This window comes from Amphiprion ocellaris, chromosome 23, assembly GCF_022539595.1.
Source record: "Amphiprion ocellaris isolate individual 3 ecotype Okinawa chromosome 23, ASM2253959v1, whole genome shotgun sequence".
NCBI lineage: Eukaryota > Metazoa > Chordata > Actinopteri > Pomacentridae > Amphiprion > Amphiprion ocellaris.
Genome location: NC_072788.1, coordinates 19,761,803 through 19,777,810, shown reverse-complemented (window position 1 = coordinate 19,777,810; position 16,008 = coordinate 19,761,803). Strand labels below are relative to the sequence as shown.

The 16,008-nt window shown below is 40.7% G+C and overlaps 1 protein-coding gene across 1 annotated transcript; it reads right to left on the bottom strand.

Moving 5' to 3' along the window:
* Positions 1-5,957: 5,957 nt before the first annotated feature.
* vgf (VGF nerve growth factor inducible) lies at positions 5,958-12,712 on the bottom strand. Its single transcript, XM_023268886.3, has 2 exons — positions 12,460-12,712; positions 5,958-10,953 (listed from the first exon to the last, which is right to left on the bottom strand). The coding sequence occupies exon 2, from the start codon at positions 10,902-10,904 to the stop codon at positions 8,754-8,756; it is 2,151 nt and encodes a 716-aa protein (XP_023124654.2). The 5' UTR covers positions 10,905-10,953; positions 12,460-12,712; the 3' UTR covers positions 5,958-8,753.
* Between the last annotated feature and the right edge of the window lie 3,296 nt (positions 12,713-16,008).

Sequence of the window (16,008 nt, the reverse complement as noted above, 5' to 3'; positions counted from 1 at the left end):
TCTTTTGTTAAACAACAGTTCATTAAATGTGAACGTTTTCAGAATTGTACTTTTTGCACTAAAACAAAGAGAAAAAAATAGAGTTGTCATTATTTATAGGTTATTATGCTGTGATTTTACTGATCTGGTTTGGTGTGAAAGTGTGTCAGAGTGTTCATTTTGCTCACTTGTTTTGTCCGCATATTCCGCTCTTGTATCCATGTCTTTCACGGCTAAGTCAGTGTTCTGGTAGGATTCAACTTCCTGTGCAGGATGACAGGTTTTCTCATCAGTTTTAAGCAGATGCTTTCGGTTTCTCATGCACAGTCTCCCATCAGGTGTACTAACCACACAAGATTGTGGTTGTCAGGGGTGGGCTGGGGCAAAAAATCAGCCCTACCATTTTTGGCTCAGACCAACCCACAACATCATCAGTTGACTGAATCAAGCACTAATTTTTGAATGCAAGGACAAAAATTGACTGAAAGGTTGGATTTTAAGAACAAAAATTGAAAAAAAAATCTTTAGAGACCTGTACAAACTTGTTGACAAGCTGGAAAAAAAATGCAATCCCGTAGACCAGGGATATTCAACTAAAATTCAAAGAAGTCCAGTCAGAGAAAATTTATTAAAGCAAAGGTCCAGAACATCATAATGTCTAACTTGAATTCATGTGATATATGTTGATGTAACCTAGTAGTTTTATTAGCGTCTGCATGTAATCAACAACTGACTGTCAAATAAATTCAGTACGGTTTAAAAACATTTTGACAACAATTATTAATAAATAACTTTTACTATAACTGTACATCTTAAAATAAAGTGCAGAACTTGAAAAAACAGTGACCGGAAACCCTGTACCAACTTATATACATCTTTAACAATACCTAAATCTCAAAAAATTTAAACAATAGAACACTGTAACATTTTTTTCCAGTCTTGTATTACTCCCCTCATATCCCCTGCTGTTTAAGGGGAGAACTGAGGTGCAGCTTGCCCTGCCGGTATTTTGAATCGTGGCCTGAATGGTGTCAGGGCCGTTCTCAAACACATCTGGTGCCTGCTGGTGAGTCTGCAACAATCTTTAATTTTGATTCTGTTCATATGTTGAACCAAACATAGTCAGCATGTGCAGGGCTACTTTCTTCACAGTGTCGCGTTATTTTTCTATTTTGTCTGTCCTCTTTTCGTCTCTCCCTCACCTCTCAACTGTTTTCTGATCGCAGAGGTGTGATGTTTTGCAATGCAGAAACGTCACTGGCTGAGTAGCCTCATGTGGGATGGCTGAACTTGCGCATAATTAGTCTGTGTGTTTCCTGAGCTGATAACCAACGTCGTTAACACTGGATAAGCTGCGACGGTCAAATAGAAGCAACCTGTGAAATTTAAAATCCTGTTACAAGTTACTTTTTACAGGTCCGGGGAAACGTGTTGACCAACCCCCACTAGACACTGGCCCACTGGGACAGTGCCCTGTATGCCAGATGGCCAGTCCAGCCCTGGTGGTTGTTCATGTTTTTGCAGGACCACAGCTGGCTGCCTCATCTCTCCTCTTTGCATTCTGACAGTATCACCTGCCTGCAGGTCAGACAGTCTTCTGATTTGCCTGTCAAAGTAAAGTTTTTGCTTCTCCTTCTTGTCTTTCAACTGCCTGCACACGTGAACAGTTCCATCTGAAGTAAGCAGTGAGGTGGATGTTGGCAGTTTTCCTTTCAGCTGTCGTCCCATGAGCAACTGTGCTGGCGACAGACCTACACCTTCCAGAGGTGTGTTGCGATACTCCAATATTGAAATATAGGGGTTACCTTTTTCACCTTCAGAATTTTTCAACAGATTTTTAATAGTCTGTACTGTTCTTTCTGCCTGGCCCTTTGATTGAGCGTAGCCAGGACTAGATGTAATGTGTCTCAATTCCCAGCTTCCTGCAAAGTCTCTGAACTCAGTGCTGACAGACTGTGGACCATTATCTGAGATGACATCAGGAATGCCATGCCTTGCAAACACTGATTTCAGTTCGACTATGACACTGCTACTGGTGGTATCCTTTAACTTAATTATCTCCAAGAACTTTGAGAAACAGTCCGGACATAGTAGAAACTCAGATCCTCTGTAATGAAACAGATCAGTCTCTACTTTCTCCCACGGTTGTTTCCAGTCAGGTAGTGGGTGCGAGAATAACGGCTCTCTTGCATTGTTGTTACGGTTTTCATTATAAATGGCACACTGAGAAACCACTTCCTCAATGTTTGCTGACGTGTGTGGCCAATAAAGAATGTCTCTGGCTCTTTCTTTGCACTTAACCATTCCTAGGTGTGACTCGTGGATTTTGTTTAGCACCTCTTGTCTCAGCTGCTTTGGAACAATGAGTTTAGCGGCTTTGTAAATCAGCCCAGCTGTGTATGTGATCTCATCCCTTAATGTCCAGTAGGGCTGAATTTCTTTTGGCACTGCACTTTATTCATACGGCCATCCCTTGAAAATGTTTTCTTTCAGGAGCTGCATTTCAGGATCCTCTGCTGTTGCTTTCTTGAACTGCTGCAGTTTTTCCTCTGAAATGAGTAGCTGAGGTGTAACCATGTTTACCTCTAGTTCTTTGTCTAGCAGATCTTCCTTTTGCTCTTTGAGGAATGTTCGGCTTAAGTTGTCTGCAATATGAAGTTCTTTACCTGGACGATAGGTAACGGTGAGGCTGTATCTTTGTAGCCTCATAGGAGCTTGGTGTAAATTTTTTAAAATATGCTCTCAAGTGGCTTGTAGTCACTCTCAACATGAATGTTTTTTCCATAAACATATTGGTGGAACTTCTCACATCCACAGACAATGGCCAGAAACTCTATTTCAGTCAGTCAGTGAGAGCCCTTGACCCATAAGCTACAGGTTGTCCATCCTGCAGAATAACTGCACCGATCACATCAGAGCTGGTGTCTACTGACAGCGTGACTGGTTTGTTCACGTCATAAAACTTCAAAGTTGGAGCAGTGGTGACCAGCTGTTTAAGATGTTCAAAACTTTGCTTTTGTGCTTCCTCCCAGTGTCACTCTATGTCACCTTCAAACAGCTTTCTTAAAGGACCAGTAATGTCTGGCAAGTTTGGTATGAACTTGACAAGGTACTGGATCATTCCCATGAACCTCTGCAGTTCCTGCTTGTTCTCTGGCAGAGGTAGCTGCGTCACTGCTCTCACCTTTTCCTCATCTGGCCTCAGTCCACAGCTGCTGACTCTGATCTGTGCAACAGCCCTTTGGAACACTACAACACAATGCAAACTGAGAGTAAACAGGTTCATGTAGTGCAAGCAGCTAAAACACAAAGTGTGTTGGCTATGAGCAACATGAACAACAAAGCAAAATAGCAAAAAGTTGCTAACTCTGCAAAGCTGCAGTTTCTAGAACACTGCACAAGGACTGCTTTCACCTGGGAAGCCCAACTGTTCCTGGACTTGCTCATCAACAGTTAATGTCCATGTGTTCATCAAATTTGATGTTTTTATTGTTGTGATATACTTCATAAGGTAATTAAGTTGTTGGTTTTGCCACTATGTTCAGTTGATCTTAGTTTTGCTTCAAACAGATGCAGGGTCTTGCAAACTAACATCCTCTTTTCAAACCTGTTGCCATTTTCAATTCATCTTAAACATTGGCACATATGTAGAGAGGAAATCAAGATGTATGGTCAGGATGATCAAGAGTCAACCAAGAATCACCAAAACGAAGGTGTGCAATTAATTAGAACCTGCAGGAACACAGGTATCAGTCCACAGTCAATGGATTTACATCACCACAGGCTGGGAGGCTGCCATGCAAAAGGCCCTTTAGAGGAAGGTTCTGTAGTCTGATGAACCTAAAATTTAGCTACTTGGCCACAATGTCCAGCAATATGCTGAAAGAAGACAAGGTAAAGCCTTTCACCCAAAAAAACACCAGAAGTGCCGTAGCGCATAGTGGTGGTAGTTTTATTCTCTGGGGCTGTTTTGTTGCCAGTGGAACTGGTGCTTTACACAAAGCAAATGGAATTATGAAGAAGGATTATCTCCAGATTTTTCATGAAAACTTAGACTCATCAGGCTGAAGGTTGATCTTGCATACAGCTGGGTATTCCAACAAGACATCAAAGTGGTAAAGAAATGGCAAAATCAGGCTAGAATTAAGGTCTTAGACTGGACATCTCAAAGTCCTGACTTAAAATCCATCAAGAACCTATGAACTGTGCTGAAGAAACAAGTCTGTGTCAGAGAGTCAGGAAATTTAGTTAAAGAGCACCAATTCTGTCAAGGGGAGTTATATATAAGCCATATTAAGATAGGAAGGGGTTATTTTAAGGATTAAAAAAATGTAGTTTTGATACACAGGGGTGCTGTGTTACAAATGAAATCAATAACAGAGAGGAACATTGCAGGTTAGAGTTAGCATAAGTAGATTTTATAGTTTGGGGTTCTTAAATCCCTCGAAAATGAAATGCACAGTATGTCATTGTAATGGCCTCTGAAGTAATGAAAATACAACGATGTGTACGTGCGTGCGTGTGTGTGCATATGTGTGTGTGTGCGCGTGCGTGTGAGTCCTACATATGTGAGTCTTTATTAGTATATAAACATATAAATGGCAGGGTTTAAGTGTTTTATTGAGCAGGCTGCTTTCTCATGGTTTTATGTGCCTGAGCATGTATGCATACATACCCATCTCTAACATGTACACTTTTGTGTGTGTGTGTGTGTGTGTGTGTGTGTGTGTGTGTGTGTGTGTGTGTGTGTGTGTGTGTGTGTGTGTGTGTGTGTGTGTGTGTGTGTGTGTGTTTTGGTGCTCTGCAGTGGCTGCATGATGATGTTGGTGGATGAGTCACCCAGTCTACATCACGTGACATCATGAATCACTGCACCTCTCCGTGGGCAGAGCTGCAACCATCAACCATCTTTTCTCTCCACCTCCTCCCTGCCTCTGCCCAGTGCTGTGTTACTTTTCCCTCATCCAGTTATCAAACTCGTTCTCTGCTTTTCCTGTTGTTCCATTTCTTTTTCTTTTAAATTTCACAGGCAGCAATTAATATGATTATATTTCTGTGCAGCCTTACCTCTCATTTACTCATGCATATCCCATCTCATCCTGAGCCTGACTTTTATCTCTGTGCATTTTATGTCACACGCATGCACACTATCCATTCAGTTTACATATCTCTTTGTGCTCTGTTTGCAGGATTGAATTACAGACCATCATTTGATAGTCTGTGGAAGGTCCTTGTCAGCATACATCATTAAGCTCACTCTAACACACCTACATAAGTTTCGGTGTTTCTCAAACCTTGACACAGGCATGTGTGGGAGTTAGCACATCCCAGCAACCCACAATCACCATCTCTGATGACTGCTATGACCTCTGATCACCCCTCTGAACACCCTTACCTCTAAGTAGCATTCATGTCAACGCTAAGTCTTCAATGTCTGTTTTATAACTAGCCTGATGGCTTGCAGATGGATTAGATGAGATTGTAATTTTTAACTCTAAATTTGAATTTGATTTATATATCATTTTTCTGTCAATAAATGAAATCATCATCTGAAAACTGTTTTCTTCAGTTTTCTTGAGTTCCAGAAACTGGGAGAATTAATGCCAAGGTGCAATGAAGCTGTTCCAGCAGCATGTGATGGCCAAACACCTTACAATGGACACTTTTCTGTTAATTTGTCATCCATCTGCTGCTGACCAACACTCAAAAAGGTGAGTGAGAAAGAAACAGTGCACCATCTTTTAGTCAACACATGCCTGCTGTTACTTTTAACCTCAAAAGCTGCTACCTCCTGGTGAGCATTCGGTATTGTTTCTGTAACAAATTATATCAAGCAGATGAAAGTGTTGAGGTTCCATGAAATGGCTGTCTCCTCTCACACTCACACAAATTTATTTTGTGTTCACAATAAAACATTTTGTAATAAAATTACTTTATTTTATTTGTTTCTTTATGTGTAGCAAAAGTAGTCATTGACATTTGCATATTTACATTCAGCAAATGCATGTTTATTACGACGGTTACAACAAGGTACATCTAGAAAGACCATGGACAATACTCACCGAATACATGACTCAAACAATTATTTTTGGGTACACTAACATCACTGTTTCTTTCAAGTTTAAGATTTTTATTTTTAAAATTTTTTAACGGATGCTTGTTTGTCATTAAAGACGCAATTTTTAGATGCAAGTATACATAAACGTGCAGACACTACCCTCATGTCTGGTCTTTACAGCCCCTTTTATTTTCCCTTCTGCATATGCATATGTGACCTCATTCTCAATAACAAAAAATTAAAACAAAATTAAATAATAATCATTAAAAAAATAAGCATTTTAAAAACAAACACAAAAAAATATTTCTTTTATTCAGTTCACTATTTTTCTTGACTATATTAACATTCTTTTCCCTTTCATGAGAACGCTATTATTCTGTATTGGATTTGCAACATAGATGTTAAGATTTGTTCATCCCTTATCAACAAACTGCCACAAAGGCCAACAACAACACAAACATCAATTTCTGCTCTTCTTCTATTCAAAAAATAGGAAAAAGGGAGAAAAGTGTTTATTTATTATCAGTAATCATTTATGCAGAGAATGAAATTCTCAGCAGGATACAGGCCTTGTTTCGCATTTTAGATTTTTACTGTCATCAAATCTGCAGTGGCCGACTCCTTCACGCAATGATTTTACATTTTTAATACAAATGCATATTCATCAGTGTGCATTTTTTTAACAATAAATAAAATATAGAATCACGCCAGCTTTTTTCTATCAGAACAAAATAAAAAACCAACAGCAATATCTACCACTTCATCGTCATCTGAAGGCATCAACTGTAAAAGAATGCCATATAGAGTTTGGCCAGGGTTTGGCACCATAGCAACAAGGTAATAGCAGTTATGCAAAAGGATGAGTCATCCAAGCCATTATAGTGGTGTTAGTGTGGCTTCCAAAGCCTTTTGTATGAAATCTGCGAAATGTGCTTATTGGTGCATTATGTTTCATTATGAAGAGCTTTGGTGGATATGTGTGAGTGTACATCTTAAAAAGGTATTGGCCTGGGAAAAAGTTGCATTTTCATTAAGAATAATGTGAAATGAAACAGTTACATAAAAATGTATTAATTTTAAAAGAAGTATACAAGGAATGGCTTAGGAATTAAGCCTTTCTGAGATTGTTTGTGAACCTCATTTCATCTCTAAGAGGTAATAGATTGTCAGTTGATACTTTATTTGGCCTTAAGTAAGTGGACACTCCATAGCCAGGTTGAAAATAAAGATGGACAAAACTTTCATGTCATCGCCTAAATGTTCACTGAACAAATGTTTTGGAGCTCAGTATAGTGACTCAGGCTATCACCATCTTTGTTGTGCCTGATTCCACATAATGCCTGGCTAATCAAAAAATGAGCAAAGAGGTGGAGTGTGTCTGGAGCTGAGGTGGGCCATGCAAACGTTTCTTGGGCCATGGATTGTCTTATCATGATACCCATCTGTCACGCAATGTGGCCACACACTTAACTACACGTAACTTTAAGCTTTAGTGCAATTTATATGGGCAAGTTGTACGAAATCTACCCCCAATACAGTGGTCATAAATAGAAAAATGACCAAAGTGGGTTTTTTTGTACCAGACTGTAAACATGCTTATTTCTGCTGTAAAGCTGGTCATTTTAACATAGGGTCAAATGTGGATTGACGTGCTTTTTGGAGCCAGCCTCAAGGAACTGCCATTTTTAGTACTTTCACAATGGCTTCATTTTTCAACCCTAGAGTTTTCCACTTGGTTCAGAGTAACTCCTTAGATTTAAATCTTAATACAAATAATAATTAAAATGAATAAAAAAATATCTTAATACAACGACATGTTAGACAACAATGTTCTTCCAGCTCTGTATGAACAGCTAGTTTGGCATTTTCCTTTTTCAGTATGATGATACACAAAGTCAGTTTTGTAAGAAAAGGTTCCCCTAGTTTGGTGTGGAAGAGCCTGACTGGCCTGTCTGATGTCAACCTTTCAGGCCCTGAGCAGGAAAGACTGAGCCTAGAAGAATGGAGGATGTTTTAGAAGCATATTAATAACCATAGAATCAGGAACACACGATCTGCTATCACATATGGCTGGAATGTTTGGTGTTTGTATACTCTGAGAGGTATGACACAGGTTATTTCTATGGAATTGGTTTCTGAAATATGCTTCAAATTTCCCTGCCTGAGATAATCCCACAATTATCCTTTTTGTGTGTACAAATGATAACATTCTGATTGTAGAATTAGGAATCAAATGTTTTTCTGTTTTCCAGAATCGGCCATAGCCTGCGATTCATTCGACTCTCTCTCTGACAATGAAAAACATACAAGTAACAACATATTTAAGCGTCCTCCAATGTTGGCATTAGAAAATGTCCAATGGAGAATGTTGTCATGCTGGGAGTGTTGACGAAAAGCTCTAGCATGTGACACAAATCTTTGCCAGGCTAAACTTTCCAACAGATCACATTCGTTCTGGTTCCCCTGCTTCAGAGGAAAGTAGTGAAGATGTGCACATGTCCTTGTATTTTCATTCCAAAGTTTGATTTTCTCCAGACTGTCTCTGGAAAATGTCCTCTGTGACTTTTCATATCTCAACCAATCAGAGAAGGGAAATAAATTTGTTGTAAAACAATACTTCAATATCAACAGAAGAAAATCATAAAGAAATACCCTCTTTACTGCTCATGACTCCTTTTTTCTGTTTTTTCTCTCTCTCTTTCCTCTTTTGCTTCCTTCAGTCTTTCATCTGTTGTCTCCTCATGAGTATCTGCTGTAAGTATTTCTCCAAGTCGTCATGGTTGCTGTTTTTTGGCTGCTTTTCAGCCATGTAATAATCTTTGTTTCTTGTCACTGCTGGGGCAGAATAAAAAAACTGATTTTGCTGAGGAGGAATCACAGACATTTGGAGAGGGGAACGTGCTTTGGGGATGGGTGCTGGCTGAAATATCCGGGGGTAAAGTGAGTCTGGATAGCTGGTGTAGTAGGACTTCTGCTGGAGGCCTGGGGGCGGTTGCCTCAGCTGGGGTTGGACCCAGCTGCGGTATCGCCTTTTGGGAGGGAAAGTGTACGTGTTATCCATGGAATTACCCAGGAAGTTGCTGAGGGTGACAGCAGATTTAGGGATGAAGTACTTAGGTCTGGGCCTGGGGGGAGGAGGAAAATAGATGGGGTAATAGTCTGGGTAGGGATTCCTCTGATAGTAAGGAGGGTAAGTGTAGGAGTAAAAAGGATAGCGAGACCAAACCGACTTGGGTGGTGTGAGCCAGAGTTCTTGTTTGATTGATGGAAGCTTCTGAGGTTTTGGCCAAATATTTTTATTAGCTAATAGAGGTTTTGGCGTTTTGTCCTGGAACCAAGTTTTGAGTAGGTTAACAGCTGGAGGTGGCTGCTTCGAGACAGGTAAGTTATTTTGAACAGTTGGAATCTGCAATGCAGTGGAGAGTGGAGAAGTCAGGGGTGATAAGGGTCGTCGCCAACGTGATGTTATTTCAGTTGGCAAGTCCTTCTTCTTCTTCTTCTCCACATCGCTGATGATGTCTACTACATCATCAGCAGGGAGGTGGAGCTTACTGGAGATCTCAATCAGCTTGTCAATGGTTTGAGGATCAATATCATCCTCCTCTGTCACTTCTTGTTCCTCATCAGACCTCTTGTCCTCTGCAGCGTTGGACAGGGACGACGTATACTTCTTGTTGCCGTTATTTTGTTTGACCATGTAGTGCAGCAGCATGTCTGAGGCAATGTCAGCCAACTTCTCCTCCTCCAACTTGGCTCTTTGTGCCTCAGCTGCCTGCCTCCTCATCTCTTCTTGCTCTGCTTTGGCCCGAGCCTCCTCCTCCTCAGGACTTAACACCTCCTCATCTTGCTCCTCCTCTGTTTCATCATCTTTCATCACCTCCTGCTCTGCTGGAGGTTGTGGCTGTGCTGCATTGCTGCCATAAATATTGCCCTCAAATTCATCCATAAAATTTCCTCCTCTAAAAGTTGGGAAGTTCAAGGCTTTCTGTGTCTCCTCTTGCCATTTTAGTTTTTTCTTGGACATAGCAAGGTCACTGCCTTTATTTGTTAGTATGTCATTGTGGCTGCTGTAACCTCTGCTCTCTCTCTGTTTTTTCTCTGAACCTCCTTCCCTCTTAGTGGCTGTATTCAGGCGAGGAAACTCTTTCATCATAGTCTCGAGACTCTTCAGCTCCTCAGGGCTGAGCTGCTCCTCCTCCTCATGGCTGCCTTGATCAGGATTGGTCGATCCTTGTTGAAAAGCAGCACCCTGGTCATTCTCTTCTCTTCCATCTGAACTAGTGGGCTGCTGCTCCATTTGCATCTGAACGGTCTGGCTTGTGGTACGACTGATCACCTTCTCAGTCATCTTCTCCTCCTCTTCCTGAGCTTTTTTCTTCTCATCTTCCTCCTTTCTCTCCTGCTCCTTTCCCTGTGCGGCCATCAGAAGCTCAAAGTCCTGTCGCCCACCTCTGTCTTGGTCTACTTCCTCCATTGGTCTCACTTCCCTGTATGCCTCTTCTTTTTTAATCTCCCCTCTCTCAGCCTTTATCTTTTCTTTCACTCCATCATGCTCTTCTCCTTCCCTGCTCCCCTCTACATGTGAGCGATTCAATGCCTCCAGTAAAATAGTCGCTAGTAATTTGGGATCAACATCTTTGAAAAGCTCTTCTTCTTCCTCAGCTTGTTCTTTTGGTATTATTCGTCTCTCCTCGTCCCTTCTTTCTCTGTTTCCAGACACTATTAAACCAGGAAAAGTGTCTCTGTGTGGGTTATCAGCATCTTCATTCATGCTGAGAGGGCTGGGGGTGGACAGATGGAGGAAGGACGTTGCTGTCAGGAGAACCAGGAGTGTAAGGGTACTTGAGGCACCATGGTATCTGGTCATGGCAACTTAGGACACGGCTGCTGAAAGCAGCAAGTGAGATCAGAAAAACCTGGAGAAGAAAGAAAAACAGAATGAAATCTTCAGTTTCAATAATAATAATAATTCCTTGCAGCAAAAAATTGCGTCATTTGGTCAGGATCAAGGACAGCTCCTAGTGTGGGCTCTGGTGGTTGAGAGACCCAAGGCTGTGCTTGGTGCCAACATTTTCTTTACACTGAACACAACAAGGGCAGTGACATGAAGTGGATGGTTTTGAACATCACAGCAGCCAAGCTAAGCAGCACATCACCTGCTATACCTTCTTTTCAACAGGCATCACATCTACAGGTTTGTCCATTCTAAAGTCCATCACCATGCTGCACAGCACCACTGTTTGCTGTTGTCAGTGTTTGGACACTAAAAAATCTGCAGTAATTTTCCTTACAATAGTGCCATACAAATCCATTTTCTCAGAACAAGTTTGAAAAAAAACCCTGCCATTATGTGGGCATATATATATATATATATATATATATATATATATATATATATATATATATATATATATATATATATATATATATATATATATATATATATATATATATATAGTGTGTGTATACACACACACAAAATATAGAACTTTTCTGATTTTCTGATGGCCTGTCAGTAGACTATTCAGCAAAATCATATTTTTTATTTCACACACACTGCAGGTGAAACTGCAGTGGAGGCATAGGAGGTTTAATTAAACGGGATATACTGACGGTGAAGGTTATGATACATAAATGACTGATCTCATGATCCATATAGACACAACATACCAGCTTGGGAACATCAATCTCATTAACACCTCACAAGGTAGCCTCCTGGCCTGAGGAGTTCCCACCACAATTTATAGACTACAAGCAAAGCGACAGAAGACAGTCCTTTGAGAAAACATGAGTAACCTCTATGCAGCCCACACATCATAACCCCCCAACATACTGTCGTCAGTGTCATGCAGACATTTGGGACACGACAAAGAGCTGCCATTGTCACTGTCTCTGTGGTATTATAACCTTCTTATTTTTTATTTTTTTTACTGTGAACGTCATCGCATCCAAAGGCAAATAGTCGAAACAGTTCAATCTAGTTGTTTCTGGAAAAGCAAGTCACGGTGATGGCTGGAAATGACGATAATTGCGATGATGATAATGAGGATGGGAGGAGGAGAGGGAGGAGGACAGTGCGGTTGACTATAAACAAAGAAATATGGCCAATCCAAGTAGCCTAACAAGCATTTAAAAACACTTAAATCTGCTAACGATTGATTTGAAAGGATCAGCCTTTTGGAATGTTCTGATTCGGCTGTCAAACCGTTTCCAACCCAGCAGACGCCCGGAATCATCTCCCTGTAGCCTGCATTTTTGCTTTTCTTGTTTTGTTTTTTACTGATGAACCGCATCTAATGTTGACGGCAACTCAAGAGTTGCATTCTTTTAATCAATGCTGAGTATTAATCATCACACAGTCTCAGACAAACTTATCTCAGGAGAACAGAAGATAAACTAATGGCAAATAAGTTGTCACTTACTTGCAGTTCCGTGGGAGCAGCGGGGGATTCCACCTTCGTCATTCACACTCAGCTGCTGGAAGTCCTGCTCTCATGCACAAACCCGCTGCTTGCACTACGAGCTTGTTTCTGTTGTGTGTGTTCTTGTCTGCTGTTAATGATCGTCTGTGGCTCTGTTGAGGTCTTTTTCTGTGCTCCTCTCCCGGGATTCCGCCTCAGGTTCCTCTGTTTTCAGCACCAAGCTGACGGACAGCGGCTGCTGCGCTCTTATACATCCGCCCTCTCGGCCCACGTGAGTCATGCGTCAGCTTTACCCATTGACGTCACCAGACTAGGTTTCATTCATAAGATTTTTCTGAATTTACAGTCGAGGGTGCTATCTCTCACCGACCCTTTCTGGGGCCAACAGTAGTTCTGGAGATATTGCCTGTCTCAAGAAAACACAACGTGCTTCATCATGGAGTCAATTCTGTAGTATAGGTCTTCAGACAGGAAAGCACACGATTCACAAGAGAGCAGGAAAACAGGCTTATTCGGGGCTAGGGGTCGTTGATAAGGGTTTGCCAATACTGATTTCGATTATTGGAGATCAAGAAAGGCCGATAGCCAATATTTGGAACCGATATACATTAAATGTAATGTTTTAACAGCACGTGATATCAGGGAACCTGTTATTCATAAATAGGCTTCTTCATTAATAAGGGTGACAATAACTAGAAATAGGAATGAGGACGCTCTCTGTTTATATGGGAATAACTGAATGATCTGTTTGTCTACGGCAGTTGAGTCGGCTGTTCTTCTCTAATAATAATAATAATAATAATAATAATAATAATAATAATAATAATAATAATAATAATAATAATAATAATAATAATAATAATAATAACAATAATAATTTATTCTATCACTTCTATTGCCCACTAAATTCTATTCCTTAAAGCATTGCAAATGACTGTTTTCCAGACTGTTTCAGGTTAACCTGCATAGTGTAGGCTTAGCCCCTGTAAGAGCAGCTATTTTTTTGGTTTGTGGCAACAGCTTGTGGTTCTTCTTCACTTTTTGCAGTGTCTGCTTAAGAGATACTTCTGAGACCACAGAGTGATGACAGACAGAGATAGCTCATCACACCTGAAGTAGCACATTTAATTCATCAATAATTAGCCAATGAAAGCAAAAATATCACCAATCTAAAAAGTGCCAAATATCGACCACAATAATCAGCCAGGCCGTTAATCAGTCTGTCCCTACTCAGGGGATCAATGCAGGCTTATATTCTCTCTAGATCAAGACATGGATAAGCATCACAATATGGGCTTCAAATAGCACTATTTCTGTTATATCTGCACTTTTATCCTGCTTTGTCCATCACCTGATTCAGCTAATCAAGCTTGGAAGCAAACCTTGCTCTCACTTATGAGGACATTAAACACATCTGAGTAACCACAAGGCCTTGTTAAACAAGCATTATGGGGGGACTGAGCAATGGTATAATTTCTCTCCAGGGCTTGTACTACAAAGACATGAACATGGACATGTTGAACAGTTGGACCGCAGAAGGGTAACGTTCCTTCTTGCATCGCAGATGTAGCAGCCTCTTGCTGAAGGAGCTGCTTAAGGTAACAAGTTGTGACCAAATATGTTATATCTACAAATCTGTTGAGCGGTACATTAGTACAAGCATTGAAGAAGCCGTGCAGTTACAGTATAGCAAACTGCATGCATTGTGTTGCCATAGGAACCTGACATGTATTCAGCTGATGATTCAGAAGTCAAATAAATATGTTTTTATATTTGGTCCTGATTTACTATCAGGTCTGTTTACACTGCTGGTACTGGAGCTAATAGAACAGAGACTAGAAACTTAAACTGAGTATTGTATCAGCATTTATTACAGCGAATATGAAGTGAAAATCATTTCAGGTGACTACCTCATGAAGCTTATCGAAAGAATGCCAAGAATGTGCAAAGCAGTAAGCGTGGCTATTTTAAGGAATCTAACATATAAAACATATTTACAGTTACTTCACAATTGTTTGTTTGATACAAGCATACATACATACACACATACACACACACGTATAGTCATGGCCGAAAATATTGGCACCCCTGGAATTTTTCCAGAAAATACACCATTTCTCCCAGAAATTGCTGTTCAGTCATTTACACTCACTGGCCACTTTATTAGGTACACTTATTCAATTGCTTATTAACAGAAATCGCTAATCAGCCAATCACATGGCCGCAACTCAATGCATTTATTCATGTAGACGTGGTCAAGACAACTTGCTGAAGCTCAAACTGAGCATTCAGATCGGGGGAGAAAGGGGATTTATGTGACTTTGAATGTGGCATGGTTGTTGGTGCCAGACGAGCTGGTCTGAGTATTTCAGAAACTGCTGCTCTACTGGGGTTTTCATGCACGACCATCTCTAGGGTTTACAGAGAATGGTCCAAAAAAGAGCAAATAATAATACTGGTTGGAGATGATAGAAAGGTAACAGTAGCTCAAATAATCACTCGTTACAACCAAGGAATGCAGAATACAACACATCGAACCTTGAAGATAGGCTACAGCAGCAGAAGACCACACTGGGTATCACACCTGTCAGGTAATAACAGGAAATTGAGGCTACAGTTCACACGGCCTCACCAAAATTGGACAACAGAAGATCAGAAAAACGTTGCCTAGTCTGATGAGTCACAATTTCAGCTGCAACATTCAGGTGGTAGGATCAGAATTAGGTGTAAACAACATGAAAGCATAGATTTATCCTGTCTTGTATCAATAGTTCAGGGTGCTGGTGGTGATGTAATAATGTGGGGGATATTTTCTTGGCACACTTTGGGCCCCTTAGTACCAAATGAGTATTGCTGCAAACCATGTCCATCCCTTTATGGATGACTACTACCAGCAGGATAATGCACCATGTCACAAAGCTCAAATCATCTCACACTGGTTTGTTGAATATGACAATGAGTTCACTGTACTCCAATGGCCTCTACAGGCACTAGATCTCAATACAATACAGCACCTTTAGGATGTGGTGGAATGGGAGATTCATCGTGGATGTGCAGTTGACAAAGCTGCAACAACTGCTTGATGCTATCATGTCACTATGGACCAAAATCTCTAAGGAATGTTTCCAGCATCTTGTTGAAAGTATGCCACAAAGAATTAAGGCAGTTCTCAAGGCAAAAGGGGGTCCAACCTTTTACTAGCAAGTGGCCAGTGAGTGTATATTGCCATGGAGGAGTTTTGGCCCACTCTTCTCTGCAGAATACTTTCAATTTGGTCACATTAGATGGTTTACGAACATGAACTGCCATTTTAAGGTCTTGCCTCAGGATCTCATTTGGATCTAAGTACAGACTTTCACTTGGCCACTCCAAAACCTTCATTTTGTTCTTTTTGAGGCGCTCAGAGGTGGACTTGTTAGTGTGTTTTGGGTTATTGTCATGCTGCATAACACATTTGTGTTGACTTTTAGGTCATGAACTGATGGTGGATATTCTCTGGGGGGTTTTCTGACAAAGAGCAGAATTCACGGCTTTATCAATTAAGACAAG

Bases quoted from the DNA above. Each gene is read 5' to 3' on its own strand.
- vgf (XM_023268886.3), bottom strand. From the start codon at position 10,904: ATGACCAGATACCATGGTGCCTCAAGTACCCTTACACTCCTGGTTCTC.